This window comes from Glycine soja, chromosome 16 (genome assembly GCF_004193775.1).
Source record: "Glycine soja cultivar W05 chromosome 16, ASM419377v2, whole genome shotgun sequence".
NCBI lineage: Eukaryota > Viridiplantae > Streptophyta > Magnoliopsida > Fabales > Fabaceae > Glycine > Glycine soja.
Window position 1 is genome coordinate 4,695,378 of NC_041017.1, and position 23,138 is coordinate 4,718,515.

The 23,138-nt window shown below is 32.8% G+C and overlaps 1 protein-coding gene across 1 annotated transcript; it reads left to right on the top strand.

Moving 5' to 3' along the window:
• Positions 1-909: 909 nt before the first annotated feature.
• Positions 910-17,625, top strand: LOC114390309 (nuclear cap-binding protein subunit 1-like). Its single transcript, XM_028351013.1, has 19 exons — positions 910-1,122; positions 1,232-1,291; positions 1,840-1,896; positions 3,121-3,192; positions 4,872-4,934; positions 5,810-5,986; positions 6,909-7,040; positions 7,654-7,720; positions 9,288-9,487; positions 10,124-10,194; positions 10,577-10,661; positions 12,179-12,247; positions 12,371-12,489; positions 13,623-13,761; positions 14,945-15,442; positions 15,704-16,003; positions 16,611-16,786; positions 16,908-17,019; positions 17,209-17,625. The coding sequence occupies exons 1-19, from the start codon at positions 1,039-1,041 to the stop codon at positions 17,317-17,319; spliced, it is 2,592 nt and encodes an 863-aa protein (XP_028206814.1). The 5' UTR covers positions 910-1,038; the 3' UTR covers positions 17,320-17,625.
• Positions 17,626-23,138: the final 5,513 nt, after the last annotated feature.

Below are 23,138 nucleotides of genomic sequence, written 5' to 3' on the forward strand. Positions count from 1 at the left end.
ATTATGCAAATTTGTTTCTCTATTTTTTAATTTTTTTTATTATCATTCATTTAATTGTGTAATTTTGATTCATTCACTAATATAATATATTATAAATCTAATTGTATAAAATAAAAATTTATTTTATGCAATGTATATGCTAGAATATTAGTTTTTTCTGTCCAAAATAATTGTCACAATTAAAAAATCATTTGTCCCAAAATAAGTGTTAGGTTAATTTTTCAATGCCAATATTATTTTTTACTAATATTCTCGGTCACTTTAGCTTTTTAATAGGTTAGTTTTGTAAATTTATTATTATATTTCATCTATTTTTATTAGTATGTGTAAAACAACACAAATGACACTTCTTTCGGACTGAAGAGAGTAACTAATATCGAATTAATAAATGATTTAAAGTTACATAATTAAATTAATAAATTAAATTTTTTAAAAATTATAAAATGAAGATAATAGGAAAACATAAAGTGGAATTAAACAAAAAATGAAGATAATATATATACATATATAAATATAAAAGAAATACTAATATTCATCTTAGTTGAAGTGCATTAGTATTTAACATAAAAAAAAATTGGACTATAAAATCATTATTTTTTATTTTTCAAAATTTAATTTAAGAATGCTATGATATTTTATCATTTAATTTAAAAAATAAAAATATTTTTTTACGATTCTTTCTTATATATATGATTTTTTTTATTTTTTAATTTAAATGATAAAATATAATAATATTTTTGAATTAAATTTTGAAAATTAAAAAATTTAATGATTTTTTAATTCAATTTTTTTGATGTTGAATACTAATATACATCAACATTCTCCTATATTTTATTAAAAACTTTAGAAAAATAATTTTGCCGGATCGAATTTGCATTTGTTAGACGACATGGCGAAGTAAAATTCAAAGTACCTTCTCACTGTTAGGGTTGAAAGCTGAAATCCTTGCTGGGGGCCTCTCAGACCCCAAAACCCTGAAAAGAAAAACCCCTTCTTATTTATTACCGTTGCCCCTTCCTCTCAGTGTAGGAGGAAACGATGAGCAGTTGGAGAAGCCTTCTTCTGCGAATCGGGGACAAGAGCCCCGAATATGGACCCTCCTCCGATTACAAAGATCACATTGTTCGCTTTCTCTTCTTCTTCTTCTTCTTCTTCTTCTCCCTTTCGCTCTGAATCGCACGCGCCTAATCTCTCTCTCTCTCTCTCTCCGCTTTTGCTTTCGATTTCTCAGGATACGTGCTTTGGCGCCCTTCGCCGCGAGCTCGACCACTCCCAATCCGAGATTCTCGAGGTACACGGTGATTCTTCTCTTTTGCTTTTTGCTCGTGTTTTTGATAGTTAGGTCAATTGAAAATTTTCAATTCGTTTTTTTTTTCTTCTTCTTTTCGAGGCTTGTACTTGTAGCTACGTGAATGGTCAAAATTTGTAATCTACGTTCAATTAACCTAAATTTATGCTGTACGAAGCTAAAGCGAAGCAATTTTTGTTCTGAATTGAAGTGTTATCCGCGTGCTATGTGTTTAATGTAAAGAACGTGAATATTGGATTTTTTCTGTTAGTTATACTTTCTTTTGGCCCTTCGTTTTTTCTTGGTTTGCTTCAGAAGTCTGAAACATTGAAAGTTGATTAGAACCGTTTTATAGTATTACAGCTGTAATATAGTGTAACCGGACTTGTTAGTTGCTCTCTCCCCGATTTTTTCTCTACATGCTTTTTCAAATGTTAGATATAGATTTTGTGCAGTGTCTGGTAATTGTTATCTGTTGTCTTTTTCTGTACTATTATATGGCACTGTCATGCTTGTTATCATGACGTATTTACTTTATTGTATTCATGCAGTTCCTTCTCATGTGTGCTGAGCAATTGCCTCACAAGATTCCTCTGTATGGTACCCTGGTAGAGATTTCTTTTCTCTCTCTCTCTCTCACCCTGTAATGGCGTCTGTTATTTGTTTTCCTGTATGTTGCAATATTTATCTCTTATTCTGGATGCGTATGCATGCACGAAGGTTACACAGATATGACATGTTCTTCTTTTCATTAGTATTGTTATTGTTGTTATTTTTGGGTGTGTTGTGAGTTTGTGTTCGTTTTTCATAGGTAGCTTTATATGGTGAACATGCAAGATAGCAGTACTGGGTGAACTTAATTTATTATTGTTGTGTTTATGACAGTGGAAATGCTACTCAGTATTATGGCCTGTATCTAAAATAGGAGTGCTAGTTATTAGTCACGACAATGTATCTGATCAACCTTATTTTTAAATTTTGGAATATTTTCTTCTTTCCATTTTATTGGAAATCTTATATCTTTAACTTCACACTTTTTGTTCCTTGTGTACTGTTAAATTTTCAATTGCAAGGTTATTAAATTTTATGTTGCTAGTCAGCTCTGTGTCAAAAGTCCTGTCAATTAAGTATTCTGACACAGACAATTTTGGTGTAACCTATAGATGTTATTGAGAATCAGGAATTTAATGTATAATGATGTGATAGGATATGATATCTGATTTAGAGGAAACTGAATATCCTCTAATTATGTCTAATCAATACTCCCTGTCTATATAAACAAGCATCCATTGTATACTTTGACACATGGTTTCAGTCTATTATCCCTCTGTATTTTCTCCCATTTTACAGATGTCAATACAGTTAAAAGTTGAAACAGTTTATTAAAGATACAGTTTATTAACCTATAGCACTGGAAATTACATTTTGCAAATGCATTTTGGAAAACAGTGTTTTTTATGGAACATTATTTGTTCTTAACATCATGATGGCAATAATGTTCATAGAAGTTGTATAGTAGATGTGCATTTCAAAGTTGGAGTTTCTGTAACTGTCAGAATTTGGATGAAAACTTGTAAAATTTGATACTTCAATAATAAAAGAAGCAATATAATTAACCTAGTCTGACAAGTCTGCTCCTTTCTGCTGTTGCATTATCCTATTGTTTATTTATTTGCTGCATTTTACCTCAAATACCAGTTATGTGTGTCATTATGCTGTAATTGTGTAGCTAATTTCCACTCAATTATGTATTGTGAAATTTCTCTTGCTTGCGTAGTTTCCAAATTGAAGTTTCTGAACCTCATATTTCCTATGTATGCATTTCATTTCAGATTGGCTTAATTAACTTGGAAAATGAAGACTTTGTGAAACAACTAGTGGAGAAAACTCAAAGTAAATTTCAGGTAAGCCATTAAGTCACTGAAGCTGCTAGCTGTGTAGGATTATTAGGTATATGGATCTGAAACTAGGATTTTTTTTCCTATAGAAATCAAGTTTTGAGTTTCATGTATGTGGATGCTTGATTGTAAAAAGTCAAACCATTATTTAAGATGGGAACAGACATTGTCTCCATTTAATCTAGTATTGTCAAAGCCCATTGTGGAGTGACATGGAAAGTTTGATGCTTACCATAAAAATATCCAGGTGTTGGTGTGGTGGGTTGATTATGGTGGCACCACTGGCATCATGCTACCAGCCATGTCCAAAAGTGGAATCTCATCTGCCCTCATTCCTAACCAACGAGCTTGTGATTTTTGGAATGTATTTGCCTTTTGGCCATGTCTGATTCAAAAAACAGTTTAATTCCTCTAAAAACACTCATTGCCTCTTTGATACTGAGGTTGTAATGATGCAATAAAGTAGGTTCCGAACCCCATCAAGCTTTACTTCACTCAAAACAAGCTACTAGCCTCACCCAAATCTTTTCCCCCCCTGTATACCTTACCCTTCCAGATTATGAACAGAATGTGGTTCATTAGTTTCACTGAAATCCTTCCTCATTTTCACTTGTGGCTGTGCTGAAACTCATGAAAGGAGGTGGAGAATGGGAGAATAGTATAAGAAATCCTATCTTAAAACACATCTTTAACCTCTTTTTTTCTTAATTTTTTTCTTTGATACGAGGCTACGGGCCATTGAAAACCAGAGCTTATTCTAAATTAATGACTGACTATTTATTTATAATAAAAACAAAAAATACAAAATTGAAGATTGAATTAGAAAAGTAATAAATAAAAGTGAGTTAATGTTTGGTTGAAAATACTATTTTGTTTATTTTTCTTGCTGTAAATTATTAAGTCTTTTTATTTACTTTATAATGTGTGTTGATTACATACTATTATTTTATTTTGTTTATTTTTTTTCTTAAATGTATCTGTCTTTCATCTGGCTTTGGCTGCTGTATCACTTGCCATAAAACTGTTGATTTTTCGGCCTGCTGCCATTGACTGCCACAATGGACTGATTAATGAAAGCACTTATTTACGAATAATATCATTTTATGAGGAATTTTGCTTATGGTGATTGCTTATGTTAAAGTTTGATTAGTCTTTGATAAAGATACTGAATGAAATATTGTATCATTGACCACTAGGTAGACACAAGCTTTACCAGAAGTGTCATGTTATCACTTGACACACCATTGATTTTACCTTAATTGTAGTCGAATTGGCCTTGCCATTTTAATCCTGTTGTGATCATATAAATCAGGTTGGAATGTTTAAGTCTATGTTTGGATTACCATTTCAAACTCTCAAAATTACTTTTAACTCGAAATTTACTAAGGTCATCCTTCCTCCTACGTACTTTAAATGTACGTTCACTCGTGGAACGGGACAATGGGTGCCCAAACAAGCTATTAATTGTCGGTGAAACTTATTTCTGATAACACTCAACTTGCAATTTGAGTTTGTTTTGTTCATTCAAAATAAATGCCACTGTATATTTCTTTAATTTGATGCAAAATTTTGAATGTAAGGAATTATTTTAATTTGATCTTTTAGTGATTCTGCTGACTTCCTTTGATTTATTCCCTATAATATTATTTTTGTATGTCTCATTTTTTTTTGTATTTTTAATTTAGGATGCCTTAGATTCTGGAAACTGCAACGGGGTTCGTATTCTAATGCGGCTTTTGACTGTTATGGTATGTATTGCCATTGTTTTTTGCAGAAAAGTTGTGTAGCATTATTTACATTTAAACTGTTGATTGATATGTCATTGGCAGTCTGCGGTAGATAGGAAATCCTTCATCCTTTTCTTCATGGGTTCATTCTACATTTATAAATGATTGTCCGTGTTTGAGTATGATTTTCCTCGTCATTTAGTCTTTTTCACTTGTACAACTAATAGAGCATGCTTGTTATTGATTATATTATCCGTAAAAGAAATGATGTTTCCCTAAAAAAAGCTTATTAGAATCCTGTTCACTCTTGTTTTCTATTGAACTATTATTAGTGAAAATCAGATTATAAAGTTGGACTATTTCTATTGCTAAGTGTAAGCAAAGATTACTCTTACACAAAGAAAAAAAGCCATTTTCAAATGTGCAAAATTGTGGAGCTTATGAGTTATGATGGAAAGTTAGTTAACTTATTTTCTGTCTAACTTTTGTTTTCCTATTTTATCCCCAATAATTGATTATTTTCAATACAAAACAAATTACTACAACTAACTTCATACTCTTTTTTGTAATTTTACTATAAGAAATTATTATTATTATTATTATTATTTTGTACAATCCAAATAAAATAGATTCTTATACTTACTTCACCGAACATATCCAAACATAAAACTTATTTCCTATAGTCCATTATAAAGATATAATTATAATTGATTATTGAAATAAGGTTTTTTTCCCTTGTCTGATCCAAACACACTTATTTATATTCCCAACCCCTTCTAGATCTAAATGTTCACATTTGATCTTCCTATTCTTGTCCTTGTATGTTCATGTGTTGTGGAGTATTTATGTAACTGAATGCAAGTTTTTTATTTGTTGCTTTCTTGTAAATTCTTTAGATGAGCAGTAAGGTTCTTCAACCAAGCTCTTTGGTGGCTGTGTTCGAAACATTTTTATCATCAGCTGCCACAACAGTAGATGAGGAGAAAGGGAATCCCTTATGGCAGCCATGTGCTGACTTTTACATAACTTGCATTTTATCATGCCTCCCATGGGGTGGAGCAGAACTTACTGAGGTAATTATTTGATGCTGATAATTTATAATTTGGGAAAATTTTCAACTTTATTTAACCTGTTGGATTTACTTTTCTGTCTGCATTATGACCTTGTAATTGAAAACATTCCTTTGTTCATCTTCCAACTGTTTCTCTATGTGATTATTAAATGTATCAATTTCTGTATCTCTGTATTTACTGTTTTTATTTTTTATTGTTATATATTACTGTTATTTTTATCTGTCTTAAAGTAATGAGCTATTATTAGTTTGATTGTTTAATTGCTAATTCAAGAACATATTTTTTTAGTTTGTTTTTCATATCTGAATAAAGACAAATTTCACTTATTTTTCCATTCCTTGGTTAGAGCTATCTGTATTAAAATTTAGATGTTGCCTGTGATTAGGGAGAGTTATTGTATCTTCCATTTGTGGGTGGGTATCACTTGGTAGCATTGGTCGATGCCTTGCATTGATATAGCAGTTGAGGTGTGAGCAGCTCATATTATGGCAACAATGAATAAAGAATTTGATGTACATGTCACAAACTTTCATTACGTCGAGAAGTTATAAACATTGCAGCAAATGATATAACAACTATGCTAGCAGTTCTTGACACTTTTTCTTTTCATTTTAATATATGTATGTTTGTTTAGGTTACAATATTGTTGACAATGTGTCTTTCATAGAATCCCAATTAAATGGAATGATTGTAAAGGAATCTTTTACTTATTTAAGCTGTTTTTTGAGGAAAGTATTTATGCTGATTAGCAGCATATTTATTAGAATTTTCTTTCCTTTATTTTATCTACTTCTACTGTACTTTAAATAGCAACCAATAACCTGTACGGATTCATACAATAAATACAAAATTCAATTACAAATATGGATTTCATTATTGCTGAATTCTTTTTCCATTTAATGGCATGTCATCTCGTTCACAGCAAGTTCCTGAAGATATCGAGAGAGTGATGGTTGGTGTAGAAGCTTACTTGAGCATCAGAAAGCATACATCAGATACTGGTTTATCCTTTTTTGAGAATGATGATGAAAATGGGGAAGGTCTTAGTGACAAGGTTGGCTCCTGTTTAGCTAATACTTTATTACAATTTACACTTTCTTTGTCTGTCCTTTGAGCTATGTATTGATGTTTCTCCTGAATATTTGGTTTTTTTTCCTTCTTTTATTTATCTGATTTGGGTCTTATGGTGGTGCCTTTAATGAAGCCTGAATAGTACTTTAGAAGTTTACCACTAATATATAATTGTCTTTGGTTATAAACTTATAATTGTCAGACACATGTTGGACACTTGTGTCATATACATATCACTTCTAATCCTAATGTGTCATTTGACTCATTTCAAATTCTGTTGCATGTTGAAGAGAACCTCTCCCATTGGGATAAAGATTTTTTTTTTTGATCTTGTATTTCGTTTCTGTGCTTCTCAGAACACCAGTGTTTAACTAGGGTTTCAATTATTTAAATTCCAAAATTAATGAAGGAGTATTTCCTTAGACAGTTGAGAGTAGATCCAAAGAATAACACTGGCAACGTACAGCCCATTTTCTTGTAACTTATGGATTTTTTTGTATCCTATTGTGTTTGTCTCGATTTCTACTCCCTTTCAGTAATTGTTTAGAGGTTCCTGAAAATGTTTATTTTCATAACATTTCATTTCCTTTTTCCAGGACTTTTTGGAAGATTTATGGGATAGAATACAGGTTTTATCAAGCAATGGATGGAAGGTTGACAGCGGTAATTTTCTCTTTTCTATGTGGAGTGCATAGTAGGTTATGCTACTGTACCTTTATCAAAAATTAAAATCCTTTACACTGTTTTTCACTCTTTTTTTCTTCCTTTAAGTTCAGGGCATTTTGTCCTACTATTACATGTTCATATTGTGTTTATTTCCCTATATGAGTTGATGTTAAGTTTACAGAGAATGTCTTAAAGTAAACTTTAACTTTTGCTAATCTATACAAATAAAATGCCAAGATAGAACCGGAATATTTAAATCTTAGCAGTATTGAGGCTGAAGCTTTATTTATTTGTAAAATTTATCCCTATACCCATGACAGATTGTAATCACCATTGCCATCCCTCTTTACACACTATTGTTCTCTGCCAGGCATCTGTAAGTTCTATCAGTATGTGCAGTGTTTTTAATTAAGCCTACAAAGAATAGCTATATCTTCACTCTTACTTGATTGATGATTTTCTTTTTCCCTTTAGTGACGTTCTACCTGCTGTAAATGTCTTGGTTTTGGTGTATGTGTATGTAATGCACGGAACATGATATTTTTCTTGCCCTTCATGCATATTTGGAGCAGATAGTTTATGTATACATAACTGCCACCAAATCATTAAACTTGTTTTATCTTGTGAGTTGGTTATGTGGGAATCTTCAGCTAGAAATATTTGCATCTATCTGAGGCAGGCTTGTTTTTCTGAGCTCTTAATTTTTTGGGGGAATGAATGGGTTCCTTGTAAGACATCTAAACTCCAAAGGGATAAGATAGTAATAGCACACATGATCACTGCATTTATGAATAATTTTTTACTGGTTGACTGCTTGGATGACACCGGTTTGATTCCCTATGAATTGAACAGTCTGAAAACTGAAAAGATTAAGTAGTTAGGAACTTGAGAGAATGCCCAAGAATGCTTTTGATGTTTTAACTTTTAACATTGATTTAGAAAGATGTCAGGCCATAGCATTGACTTGGAAAGTGTCACCTTGCTTACTCCCTATGAAGTTGTGTTGTATTTCCTTGCAAACCTTCTGTTTTATTCCATTTACTTGGAAGTTGACTGCATAATACTTTCCTATGTTAAAGTTGTGTTGTTGTTTACCTTGTTTTGAGTATTTCAGAGGGTGGGGTTAATGAAACTCACATAATGAAGGAACATCTTAGATCTTACTCACATATATATACATTGTATGTGCCAAGCAAAAATAGGCAGCAAGAGGTTGTATGCTTACAGTTCTCATCTCAAAATATCTTACTGGCATTTTACTTTTTTCTTTAATACTTTAAGTTTAAAGGCTATGAAATTAATTTCAAGCTTCCCTTTCAAATTTTAATCTTACACTAGGGTGATGTGAGGATAGTATGACAGAATCATATTCCTCATAAATATTAACTAGCACTCTAGAAGCTTATGATATCTATTCAAGCCTTGTTATGAATAATTTATTCGTTTCCTTTATCTTTTTCCTTTCCTTTTGTTGTAATTTTGTCATACACATTACTTTTGTTTACCTTTATTTATTTTCTTGTGTTTTATTCCCTGCTTGATTGTTTACTGTTTCAATTGTTAGTTCCAAGACCTCATCTTTCATTTGAAGCCCAGCTGGTTGCTGGGAAGTCTCATGAATTTGGGCCAATATGCTGCCCCAGCTTACCAAGCCTGCCTTCAGTCCCTTCTGGCGTGTCTATTGGTAAACAGAAGCATGAAGCAGAATTAAAATATCCTCAAAGTATACACCGGCTTAACATATTTCCTCCTAGTAAAATTGAGGTGATTTGCGTTCTATATGATACCAGTCTAGTGTCTCTACACTGGTTTCCTTTCTTTTAATCTATTTTTATGGAAACTTATTTTTATTTATATTTGGAATGTAAAGAAATCTGTTATAAATTCATTACAAATTAATCTACAACTATGAATGAAATAAAGTATTGTTTTGTTATTCAATGGCTAATTCAAGTATATATATGTTAAAGGTGATAGTTTTTTAATTCTTAAGTTTGTTTACCATTCTACATTTAACCTGTGATATGCTAAGATGCATCCTTTTCAATTTTGTGCCTGCTAATATCCTTTGTAGAAGATGACTATTTCATGGTTGAACAGCACATAAATGTGCTTTTCCTTGTTTTTATATTGTGGTTTCTTTTGAAGGGTAATATCTTATTGTCTGCTTCTGTACTTCTCTCTTTCTTTCCTCTAATTAAATTCCTCTTAACAGCCTTCAAAATGTTTTTTTTAGTAAGGATCAAACTGCTTTTTGCATGATGAGCCTGCTGCTTATTTTTGTAGCATGTAAAACTGTTCATTTTCATGTGTTATATCTACCTTAGGTTTTCGGTAATTTGGATTTCATTTTTGCCAATCATATATGTGGGTTCAATGGAGTTAATTTTTTGGATGCAGGATCTACAGCCTATAGACAGATTTGTTATGGAAGAGTATCTCCTAGATGTGCTTCTGTTCTTAAATGGCTGGTTTGTATACACCATTCGTTTTCTTTTTACTAGAAGAGTAGTAATGACCCTGTGAATGTTATGAAGTTTGAATAATAAAAAAGAATATACTAAAATACATCATGATATACCAATTTTGTGTTATTAATTTTTATTTAATGTGCTGTCAACTTTTTTTATTTAATTCTGTTGAGTATCTTTGAAAATTTCCAAGTTCTTTATGTTACATCAAGGGAAATTTAAGGTATTTTCATTAATTTTATTTAGAATTTACTTAGAATTTCTCTAGTCTTTTATATTTCATATACGCTTTATGTCTGCTTTTCTTCTTAACTCTTTTTCCTATAAAAATGTTTTTGATGTGATTATAACTGTTGAATTTTTTGGGTTAATGCAAAGCTAGTCGAAAGGAATGTGCTTCTTTCATGGTTGGCCTGCCAGTTTCCTTCAGATACGAGTACCTCATGGCGGAAACAATATTCTCTCAGGTATTAGTATTATATGCAAAATTGCAATTCCCCCTACCTCTTCTGTAGCTATAAAGCTCTAGCAATTAGCATTACTGTGGAAGCTTTCTTTGGGCCTCCAAATGGACTCAAGCAAGTTGCTTTTAGAGGCTTAAGAACAAGACAATAGCAGGATAATGAACTGTGGGTTGGCTGCTGTACATATGATTATAGATCCAAGACATACTTCACACATAAAATGCTCAAAACTAATGAAATATTTAAAATTAAATACATTTTCATAGTTTATAATCAAAGTCATAGTCTAAACATACAATTGCCATACAAAAAAAGGAAGATGATGGAATCAATGAGAAAAAAAAACCCAGAACAGATAGGGTGTGGGTGTGAAGAGTAGAAAACAAACAAGAATTGAATAGAGGCCTGTGTGAACAGAGAGACTCATGGGTAAGCAGAGGCCAGCAAGCCATGAGTGTGTTGGAAAAGGCCAGACAAATAGTGGGTGTGGCTGGTGAGCAGAAATGGTGCCGTGAGCACTGGGTCATTGGTTGGGTTGAATCAGAGGTCAACTTTTAAGTGTTTTATGCATGAATGATCAGGGAAGGGTTTTGTACCCTATTATGTTTTTTATGCCAAAAATAAAGTGGAAATAAAAAAAAATTGTTAAAAAAAGGCTGGGAAGCTCTCAAGGGAGGCAAAGATGGATTTTACCTGTTTCAATATAGCGGCTGTAATAGTAATGATTTGCCATTATAACAGCTGTGACAGGCACCCTGTAGTGTTTCTCTGACGCACTCTACTCTGCTTTTGCTTCATAGCATGCAATTGACTATTTGACTATTATGATTTAGTGTATATTGATAAAGTAAAATGAAAGCATTTCTTGTGTGGACTGAAAATGAAATTGTTCCCTTCTTTCCTCTGTATTGAGGTAAAAGATATGACAAATCTATCTTTTATATGGTTCTTTTTGTTTGTCTTATATTTAATCAACATCCTCTGAAGTGCAGTGTTGATAACCATTGATTTAAATTGTTTTAAATTTCTAGCAATTGGATAGCAACTATGGATTTTTAATAATCCATTCATATCAATAATCTTACGAGTTTTTCTTTCAGAGTTTGTTTGAAGGGAGTGAAGGGTGTTTTTGTTTATCGGTAGTTTAATTGTAATCTTTTGGGTTTACTATTTTTCATTTTACTTTTTTTCTTTTTTCTCTTTTTATTTTCTATATTTATAAAAAAATTATTTCCTTTATATTTATTGATTGAAGGGAATAATTTTAACAATTGAAAACTGGAAGATGGCATAGTAAACCCATCAACTATTATTATTTTTTGGGCCTGCTTTAATGAAATTGTCTTAGATATTTTATTTTTTTTTGTAAATAACATGCTATTTAATTAAATGCTCGGAAAGGTTTAATTTTATAATTTGATGTTGCTGACATTTGTGGGTTTGTAATTTTGATATGAATGGGTGCGGGTGACTTAGAATATTGGCAGATTTTGTAATGCTATATCTATATTTTTTTGCAGCTGCTGATGCTACCACAACCACCTTTCAAACCAGTATATTACACATTGGTTATTATTGACCTTTGTAAGGTACAGTCAAGTGCACATGACATTGCTGACTTTTTTGTCATTGAGGAATTTTGTTGCTTCAATACACAGATTTCAAATTTCATTTCATGTTTAATGTTTTCTAATATCGTGGTTACCCAATAGGCTCTTCCTGGAGCCTTTCCTGCAGTTGTAGCTGGAGCAGTTCGTACTCTCTTTGAGAGGATTGCTGATTTGGATATGGAGTGTCGGACGCGTCTGATCCTTTGGTTCTCACACCATTTGTATGTTCAGAATTTTAGCAATTGCATTACATCATGCATCATTCAAGATAATATACTGTGCATGTTCTGCTTGAAGTGTATCTTGTCCTCCCCAACTTTACCTTTTTATTTGATTTCTCTAATACAATTTGTTCATTCAAAAAAGAAAACAATCACGCATAAGATTCTGTTGAGTTTATAGGCTAAAGTTGCAAGTTAACATTGAAAGATACTATTCATGATTCTCACATTACAATTCTCTGCCATGGTAATGTTCAATGGTGAGGAAATCATTAAGGAAATTGAGAAATTGAGCTTGGTGATATTGATGAGGCATTCGATGTTTATATTGAAGTTGGTATTAGCCTTAAATGGTGTGTTTGACTGATTCCAAAATCATGGCCAATTTGTTGCTGGAATCAGTGGTTGTGTCCTGTTTGGAATAATCCTATTGGGGATAATTGTGGCTTTGTAATATTAAAGAAAGTGGCACTAACTGCTTAGGCACTAGTTGGGGAAGGACTTTGCCATCCCGTTTAATCAATGGTCATCTTCTATGTCCTTTGCCTTCTCCTAGTCTGGGAAGGATGGGTGGTTTTTTGTAAGGTCTCTAGTTGGGGAAGCTGTGTAGTTTTGCTTTATATCCTCAGCCTATGGCTTTCTTTTTGTATCTCTGTAGTACCTCTGGTACTATCCTTATTTAATATCTAATATATGATACTTTTGGCCGTTCAAAAAAAAAACTGCTTAGGCACTAAAGGTTATGATAATGATGCATAAAATTGGCTTAATGGGTGTATTAAATGCATTAGTTGCTAATTTATAGCTCTCACATTTTGGTGCATTGTGATGATGAACTAGTAAGTTTTCCAATCATCTACTTTTTCCTGATGAATGGCAAGTAATAGTTTAACATATATATGCTTTGTTTATGTCCTATTGTGTTTGGCTCTTTTCCCTCCTTGTTTTACAGATATGCTCTATTTAACTCACCACGACCCCAACATGGTTGATGATCTAGTTTGTTATACCTTCTTCCTACCATATTTACAACACTGTTTTGTTTGAGAATTAGGTTGAACAATTCCAGTGTTGCCGAAGTAGTATATCAAGTGTGTTCATATTCAGTTTGGTTGATTGTTTTTGCTGTGCAGATCAAACTTCCAGTTCATCTGGCCATGGGAAGAGTGGGCTTATGTCCTAGACCTCCCAAGGTGGGCCCCTCAACGTGTCTTTGTTCAAGAGGTTTTGGAGAGGGAAGTTCGCTTGTCATACTGGGACAAAGTTAAGCAGGTAATTGTCCATGCCAGAGTCATAATAAATGTTACTTTTGTTGCACGTTGCCCCAAGATGACACCACTAGACTATAATGTTACTCATGATCTTTTTTATGGTTATGGATCTCATAGAAAAATCATAAAAGGATACAGAGAAGTTTCTTTATCTGTTTTTGTTGATGTAGAGGAATGGATGCCTTTAATGTTAAAATTGTGTTTTAAATTGTGAAATCACATGATTTTGTGATTTTCCAGTTGCCTTGCAAGGCAACTTACAACCAGAATCATGCATCAGTGAAAGTGTGAGCATAGAATTGTGACCTCGGAGCAGTTTATGCAATTCCACCAGAAGTGTGTTGGGTTGGATTCTCTCATTTGAGTAAAAAAACCGTATTTTTTTTTCTCCACCTGTTCAGGTACGAAACCCACCCTAACAAAGGTGTTGGTGTCAGCCTTCTCTCGACCCTATCTGTTTCTGCAAGCCCCCAACCATAATCAGAGCAGAGAAGGTAGAACCCTCTGTGCTGTTCTCTTACCCTCATGCTTTGGTCTGCCTGGCACAGTGGAGCTTACAACAGAGTAGAGAGACAGACTGGAGCTTGCAGCAGAGGAGAGAAGCTTCTCTTCTATCACATCTAGTGCCCCTCCCCCAATCTCTCATCTCTGTTTTGATTTTGTACTATTTTTTATCTGGAAGAAACAAACAACTTTAATTAACTAAAACACATGTCATTTGTCATTACTATTTTTTTATCAACCTTTAGTAAAATTCTAGATTCTATAATCAAACAGTTGGACTATTTTCTTGTGTTTTAGTTGTGTTATGTTATGAAAAGCTTGTGTTATGTGACTAATTATAACTTTTGATTTTTATTGGATGACCACTTATGGATTTTCAGTTTAAATTTAGTTTAATTATGTAATGTAATTTAGAGGTTATTTTCATTAACCATGTTATTTTCTATGCATTTGTATATGTTAAGTATGATTATGCATTTTTAATAAGATTTTATGGTCGGTGTTATGAACCTATGATTTATGATATTTTATCCCCCTCCGAATCCTATGTAAAATCTTGATTTTGACTACATTGGATGCTTTTCTATCAGCAACTGAATTAATTGAAATAGGATTTAGTTTTGTTTTTTATATACTTGGCATATTATTGTTTTTATGGTATATTTCATGATATTTTGTAGAGTATTGAAAATGCACCTGGTTTAGAAGAATTGCTTCCTCCAAAGGGTGGGCCGAACTTTAGTTTTGGTGCAGAAGATGATAAAGAAAGCAATGAACATGTACTGTCTGGACAGCTCAACAACATGGTTAAAGGAAAGGCACCTGTCCGTGAAATAATCTCATGGATTGATGAAAGTGTGCTTCCAAATAATGGTCTAGAAGTTACCCTCAGAGTGGTTGTACAAACTCTTCTCAATATTGGATCCAAGAGTTTCACTCATTTGATGACTGTCTTAGAGAGATATGGGCAAGTCTTTGCAAAATTATGTCCTGACCAGGATAAGCAAGTCATGCTGATAGCTGAAGTGAGTTCTTTCTGGAAGAGTAATACCCAAATGACAGCAATAGCTATTGACAGGATGATGGGTTATCGGCTTGTTTCAAATCTGGCTATTGTGAGATGGGTCTTCTCAGCAGAGAATATTGAGCAATTTCATATGTCAGATCGTCCTTGGGAGGTACTTAATCTTGGTTTTATGGATAGATTGTATGTAAATTCCCTCCTCTGTTAAGTCTACATGGGTTGGAAACCATCTGCCTTTTGCTTTCGATCTATTTTGACGTGATCAGCTTTGGATTTTTAAATTTAAGTGCTGAAGATTTTACATTTTTTGTTTTTGGTTTGATTGACAAATGATAGCATGTATTTGATTGAGTTGACATTCATCATAGTTACGCTATTCTTTCATATAGTAATTTCACCGTTTTGCATCAAACAGATTCTTAGAAATGCAGTAAGCAAGACACACAATCGTATTTCTGATCTAAGGAAAGAAATATTATCTCTTAAAAAGAATATTTCATCATCTGAAGAAGCTGCCAAGGAAGCAAAAGCAGAGTTAGATGCTGCAGAGTCAAAACTTACACTAGTGGATGGTGAACCAGTTATTGGCGACAATCCTGCTAGGTTGAATAGATTGAAATCACATGCTGAAAAGACAAAGGAGGAGGTGGTGTCTCTTCAAGAATCTTTAGAAGCCAAGGAAGCTCTTCTTTCCCGAGCAATTGAGGAAAATGAGGTAATTGATGTAAAATTGGTATTGGTTAATTGTCTGCAGACAATTTTGCTTATCAAACATATGTTTGAAGTGCTGGTACAATGTCTTTGAACACTAACATTTTTCTGTTATGGTTGGAGAAAACTTTTCAATCTGTGTTGGACAAAAGTGGGTGTGCCAATTGTGTGTTTCTTAATTTAGAAATTTTCATTCTCTATTTTCTGTCAAACTCAGTCATAATTTTCATCATAGATAGCCTGTGGAAAGGTGATATACTAATATCTCAATGAAGAGATAGATGATAGGGATATTTGGAACAATTTATGCTCCATATGTGAAAGGTGGCTATATTGGCTACATTGTAACAAAAAAACAGAGAAAAGAAATACTATCAAAAGGAAATGTTATGGAGGAGCTTACCCGGCCAATGTTTAAGGCACCTAAAATAGCACTCTATGAGTCACTTTTTGTATTTTGTAGTTTCTACTTGTCTCCTGGTTTTTGCTAATGCAAGTTGGATTTGCTTTAAATTGGAGTTATAAAGGCCATTTCCTGGCTTGAATTAAATGCACTTGAAGCTATGTTTTCTGACTATATTTATTGCATTGGTGGTTATTTGTACATACAGGCATTGTTTCTCTTGTTGTACAAAAGCTTCTCAAACGTGTTGACAGAGCGCCTTCCTGAAGGATCTAGAACACTGCATGAGTTGAAGTCTGCACAAGTTGATGTGGTGATGGCAGTGGACCCTGAAGAGCCATCGTCAATGGAATTAGACAACCAGAATCAGAGACCTCAAAACAGGTTCCTGTGCCTTTCCTTCTGACCTAGATAAATAATAAATAATAATTTTATTTTTTCTTGCTTTGTGGAAATATGCTTATTAATACTACATTATAATTTGGTTTCCTAATCTCTTCTACAGTCATACAAATGGCGAGAAGAAAGGTGGTGCTTATAATGTAGGTGAAAAGGAGCAGTGGTGTATCACCACTTTGGGCTATGTGAAGGCCTTCTCTAGGCAGTATGCTGCTGAGGTATTGTTCAATTCATTCATTGCTTGCATTTGAATATTATCCTAGTTTTTTAAGGAAATGCCATGTAAACAACACTTTGCATATACACAAACTTACACATGTTCCTCCACAGTTAGATTGATCTAAGTTTGCAAAAAACCAAATCTTATGTGAAGGTTTTGCACATTTTGATAATTTTGTTGCTGGCAGATATGGCCCCATGTTGAGAAGTTGGATGCAGAGGTATTGACAGAAGATGCACCTCTTCTTTTTCGGTCAGCTGTTTATTCTGGTCTTCGAAGACCAATTCACGAGGCTTGATCAATTTGATATTTCACTTCTAAGTTGTGTTTTTTTAGAATTAACTAAAATTCATTCTTTAGTCTGTCAGTTAAGCATTTTCTTAGTCAACCAAAAGCGTAAAGCTGTATGCAATTGTAATGTAAGTGACAAGGTTGGTATGACGAGTCTCCGCTGTTTAGATTCTAACGGGGACTTGACCACTGCTACTGTACATTATTTCGATTATAGCTACTAATTTATTGGACCTTAAATACAAAGAATGAAGTTTGTACGCAACCCCTGTGGTGTACTTAGTAATGCGAAAATTTGAGCCATAAAGATACATATAGTGATTATTGCCTTTTAAATGTCCTTTTATCTATGTGGTGTTCATGGATGCCTCGTTTTCTCAAGAAAATTTACTTTTTATTAGGAAATCCTTTATAATCTCAGAATAAATTGCTTAAGGGGGAATAGTTTTAGAACACTTGTTCGTAAGAAAATTACTAACATTGAGCGGGAAAAATTGTCACAGCTTCTCAACAAGTAACATTAGTTGGATTGATTTATTTTAAAAATAAATTATGTATGCCTATAAAATTTGATTTTAAGTGGTAATCAAATAGAGTAACGAAAAGGGGACAGTAGCTACTTATGAAAAGCATGTTGAATATTTTAAATTGCAACAAAGGTGTCTACCTTTCCCCTTAGCTTACCAACTCAGCTCCTTTGGTGTTTCCCCACATATCAAAGTAGGTTGGATAAGGTGAAAATTTTAAAAGTTATAAATTTAAGTATGATTTTGGTGACATTAAGGTCATGTTTGAATAATTTTCTCTACTATTTTATAGGAGAAAAATACAAAAAAATGAATTTCTCTCAACTTTCAAGCATCTAATATATTAAACTTTTATAAATGTTATTTCATGTTTTTTTTCAAAAGTTAAAGTATATAAGTTAATTTTAGTTTATTGTATGTTTTACTTCTTTTTGTTCTTCTTACAAGTGCTTAAATAAAAGTTTATTCAAACAAGGCCTAGATCTTATCTATTCTAAACAATCTGTGGTTGAGGGCATGCAATATCTGGAATGCATTAACTTAACAAATTATTGTATTTGAATCCATGTTAAGAGTGTGGCTCTGACTAGGGATGCAAGAGATACGTTAGGACATGTTTATTGTTATCTCTATACGACTCCAAATTTTGATCAGACAGTTTGTTTAAATGTGAATCTAACCTGATTAAAACCTGAAATATATATGTAATAAGAAATAAATTATATCATTGAAATCACATTCTTCTAAGGTTCAACTGGCAGCAAACAAGTTTTGGAAGTAAAAGATTCAGTGCTCGGATGCAATTGCCGAAGGCAATTGAGATCGTTCATAATACGTATACATGAAATTCAGGCCACCATTGACTGGTTCCAACCAGAATTTTCTAATTACTGCATCTTCACTTGGGCAAGTGGAATTATAAATGGTTCAGTTCTTAAATTTGTCTGCCTCAAAATTTTAAATTCATAGCACACCTTAGGTTCTGACAGTATTGCTGGATTCCTTGAGGACTAGTCGGCAAACAAAATGACATATTTCACCTTAGGTTTCTCTAGTTAGAGAAGCCTTACCCACAGGGTACCCAATTTTGGCATTTTTTTAAAAAAATTCATAATGTTAGCCAAGGTTTTAAATATCGGAAGCAGTTGCATTTTGTGGCTTCATTGCGTTTGTTGATATTGTGACAAATCACGGACAAATGCAACAGATGCGATCCCAATTACCATGGCATTGCGATTGTGGACAGTTTAAAAATCTTGATGTTGCGGTCCAAATTACAGCCGTGGACTGATTTTTAAAACCTGATGTTAGCTTAGGTGTTGCTACTCGTAAACTCACATGAATTGGAACCTTATATTGTAACCTCTATTCACATTTGTTGCAATCCATATTTATTCACATGAATTGGAACCTTATATCGTACCAACTATTTATTTATATCTGCATTGGTCAACACCAGCAATTGTTTGGATTGTTGGATCATTTAATTTATCTTTAATATGTAGTTTTACGAAAGTTGCTTCTATATTGCATGTACTTCAGAAGGTACAATTGCTTTGGAATTAAGAATTTTGACATTGTAATCATTCTATTCCCAATCTAAGATCGTTACAAAAATTATATTTGTTCTGAAACTATCATGGACTATTCAAATTCAATAGAATGGGACCATAGGAGCGGTGAGATAATCAGCACTAAAAACTCCGAGTTTACACCCATACTCTTTCTTGTCTTTAACTTTGAAATGGCGTTTTTCACTTCTCTGTGCCATGCCGTGTGGACCATGCTGCAGTCCCTTTGGTCATGTGACATTCACATGGTCTCAGTGATTTTTCAATTACTGTTATCTTTGCTTCAAGGACTCACATTTCCTACTCTACTCCTTGTGTATTTTCTACTCTTCAAGTGGTTCATAGGTGAAGCTAACAAGTAACAAGTGCAACATTGCACCACATTTTACTGTTGTTGGTCTAGAAGAATGTGTGCGCAAGCGCGAATATGCTAAAAGAGTATTCTCAGACAATAATGAGAGACTAATTCTTCTGGAGGCATACAAATCACTTGAGTAAGCTTTGCCCCTCACAAAAAACGATTTTATTCGACTAGAAATTAAACGTTAGACTTTGTTTGAATAATTTTTTCAATAAGCACTTGTAGGATAAAAAAAAAGAAGAAATTTAAATGAATTAAGCGTTTCCTACAAGTTAAAATTAACTCATGAATGAGAGATCTTTTAATGTATGGTAGAATCTTAATTAGTTATACCTTTCTTCTCTCTATAAATACTTAATGAGAAGTTTATCCAAATAACACCAAAGTGAACATATTCAAGGGATTTAACCATCTACAAATTGTGTCCAACTTTATGGTTGCCGTGGAAGAGTTTGATATGGTGGGAGAATCTTAAATTTTCACCAGTGTTATATTTTACACTAGACATGCATGTGCCTCTATTTGAAAACCGGTAAGATAGGATGAATATCCTCATCATGTTACCATGGTGTCTAGTACTCACATGGTAGGGTGCACTATAGTGTCAAAAGAAATTGGGGCCCTTAATATTAAAAAATTCCAAGCCTAGAGCATGTAAACTGTTAAATGAATCTAATCGTGGCAGCAGTACAAGCTAGTGCATTGTCCCCAGCACAGTTTCAATCTCCTCATTGCCCTTGGAAAAATGGAATCTCTTTTGCACAGATGACAACCGACAAATCAAGAGAAACAAAAGGTTTTAATAAATATGGATGTAAAAGAGATAATTAATTTTATATACTACCCCGCCCCCCTTCTTACCCCGTGATGCTCACCAATTATGCACCTAAAAATTAAGCTGTCACAACATCATCCACGCTGCTATATATATATATTGTTACTGCTTTATATTATTTATATCTTTATCTTGAAACACATATTACTAGACTGACTCCAAAATAACTATCTTCATTCTGCACCCTTCTTGTTCTTCTGTTTAGCCAAAAAATTCTGAGTGTTAAATTAGTGACTCATGACTGCTACTATGATCAAGTTATATTTTTTTTCCCTTGCCATTTTGGTTATCTTCCTTGCCAATCCAAAGGGTGTGACTTCAAGTTCAAGTACCAGTGAGCCTACAATTTCAGCATCTCCTGGTGTTTTGCCTTATGTGACTACCCCAGAGATTTCCTCATTTTTTCCCACTCCAAGTGCAATTCAACCAATGAGTTCTGGTTTTGAGGCCGAGGCACCGGCACCGGCACCCAGTTCAGGGGAGTTTGAGGGCAAGAGGTCTTCTGGTTCAGCTAGGTTGGATTGTGCAGGTGCCATTGTTGGTGTTCTGCTCTGTTGTGCCTTGTTAAGTAGCATAGTTGTTGTTTGAGAATTTACCATTGTACTTGTCTTAAAGGGGTTGTGAATTTCATCCACTAGAGCATAGAGCATAGTGTTCTTCTTTTTCTATTAGTCCCTGTTCTATGATTTCTTTGTTGCTTGCTTAGTTAATATACGTGATCGATTACTTATGCCGAATTCAGCAGTTCTCCTTTGTATTCGTAATTCACATTTTTTTGTTCCACATTGTCAAGGATTTGAAAACTTGCTTTAGGAAAATTTAATCTACTATTTTTAGTGTTGTTTTTGCCTCTTGCCCTTCTTTTAAAATCACATTAACATAAATCCATCTCTTCGCAATTCACGTTGAACGGAATTGGATGGCAAATCAAATGCATACTTTATCTTATACTTCTCTTTATGTTCTTCCAATTTGTTTGCATGTTGTTTAAAAAAATTATACTTGCCATACAGATATAATATCTCAAATTAAAAACATCAATTACATTGGCTTTACACTGGATTCACAAATCCTTTTCAATCCAGTGAGTTAGACTTCATTAATATTATAAAGTATTCTGTCACTTGAAGATTTTATTCAATTTCTTTAAAATGGATACGTTGATAGCTAAAATAAGTCATCGACCACTTTGTCCATTTAAACATCAAGTATCCGACTTACAAAAGGTGCCAATTGTTTTGTTTACCATAAAAAAAAACCTTAATTTTCTTAATTAATCATTAAATTATACTCCATTTACATATAGTTTCTTATGTTATTAATTAATTTGATTCTTAAAAGGTTATATTAACCTATTGCTCTCTAAACTATTTGGAAAATTTTTAAATAAGTCCCTATGGTTAGAAATTTTGTAATAAGATCTTGAACTTTTAAATCTATTTTAATTTAGTCTCTAACACTTTTTCATTAGTGTCTCATAAAGTGATTTTTTTTTAAAAAAAAAATAGTTCAGACACCAAGTTTAGTTACAATTTTTTAAAAATAAGTTCCTATAATTAGAAATTTTGTAATTAAGATCTTGAACTTGTAAAAGACACATAAAGGTCCATCTTGAAAATATCTAATTGAGAGAGTGATACATTTTAATTTACAATATAAGAATTTCTATTTTATTATCATAAATTTATGTTAAATTATAAAAGTTTAATAGTTATGAAATGAGTTTTCAAAGGATGGAGAATCATAACTAAACTGAGAGGTTGAAACCAGGAAGTTGCTCTGCAAAACATTTGGGAAAGCCATTGAAGATGGATACTAGTTTCAGCTTCCATGATGGGGATTGGAGCAACTCAGAGAGACATCACAACCATGGTTGATGCAGTCATTGCTGTAATTTTCACTGCAATGTCTATTGTTTTTGTTAATGACTAATTACTTTATGTACACTGACATAGAGATGGTGGAGACTAAAGAAGCACAAAGAAAAGAATTGAAAAATATGTATAAGACTTTTGAACTAACAATCATAACACTTTTTTTGAGTGGCTTAATATCAATTATAGTTGTTAATTTCTGTTTTTAGTATAATATTAGGATGTTGGTTGTTATTGTCCTAATCAACTAGATATTGTTACTATTTGGAGGAATAGAATGACTACTTGGAAAACAATGTCTTAGGGTGTTCCTGGTAAGCTGAATAGTTATCACAACAACTTTTGATTTTGACAGGTCAATCCCCCATAGATGTTGAAATGTGTAATTTTATTATATTCATTATTTGGAATACATTATATAATTGAGAAATAGAAATTATATTATTGCTAATATTAACGGGTGCTTGTTTTCCTTCCTTAATATTAATAATCTCATTCAATATGTGTGAAGCAATGCTAACATTACCAATATTTATATGTTAGAGAATAAATAATATATTTACATTTATGATAAATAATTTAAATTGGAATATAATGTTATATAATTGAACAATATGTTTTAAAATAGATGCAATTTGATAATAAATTTGTAAAAGAG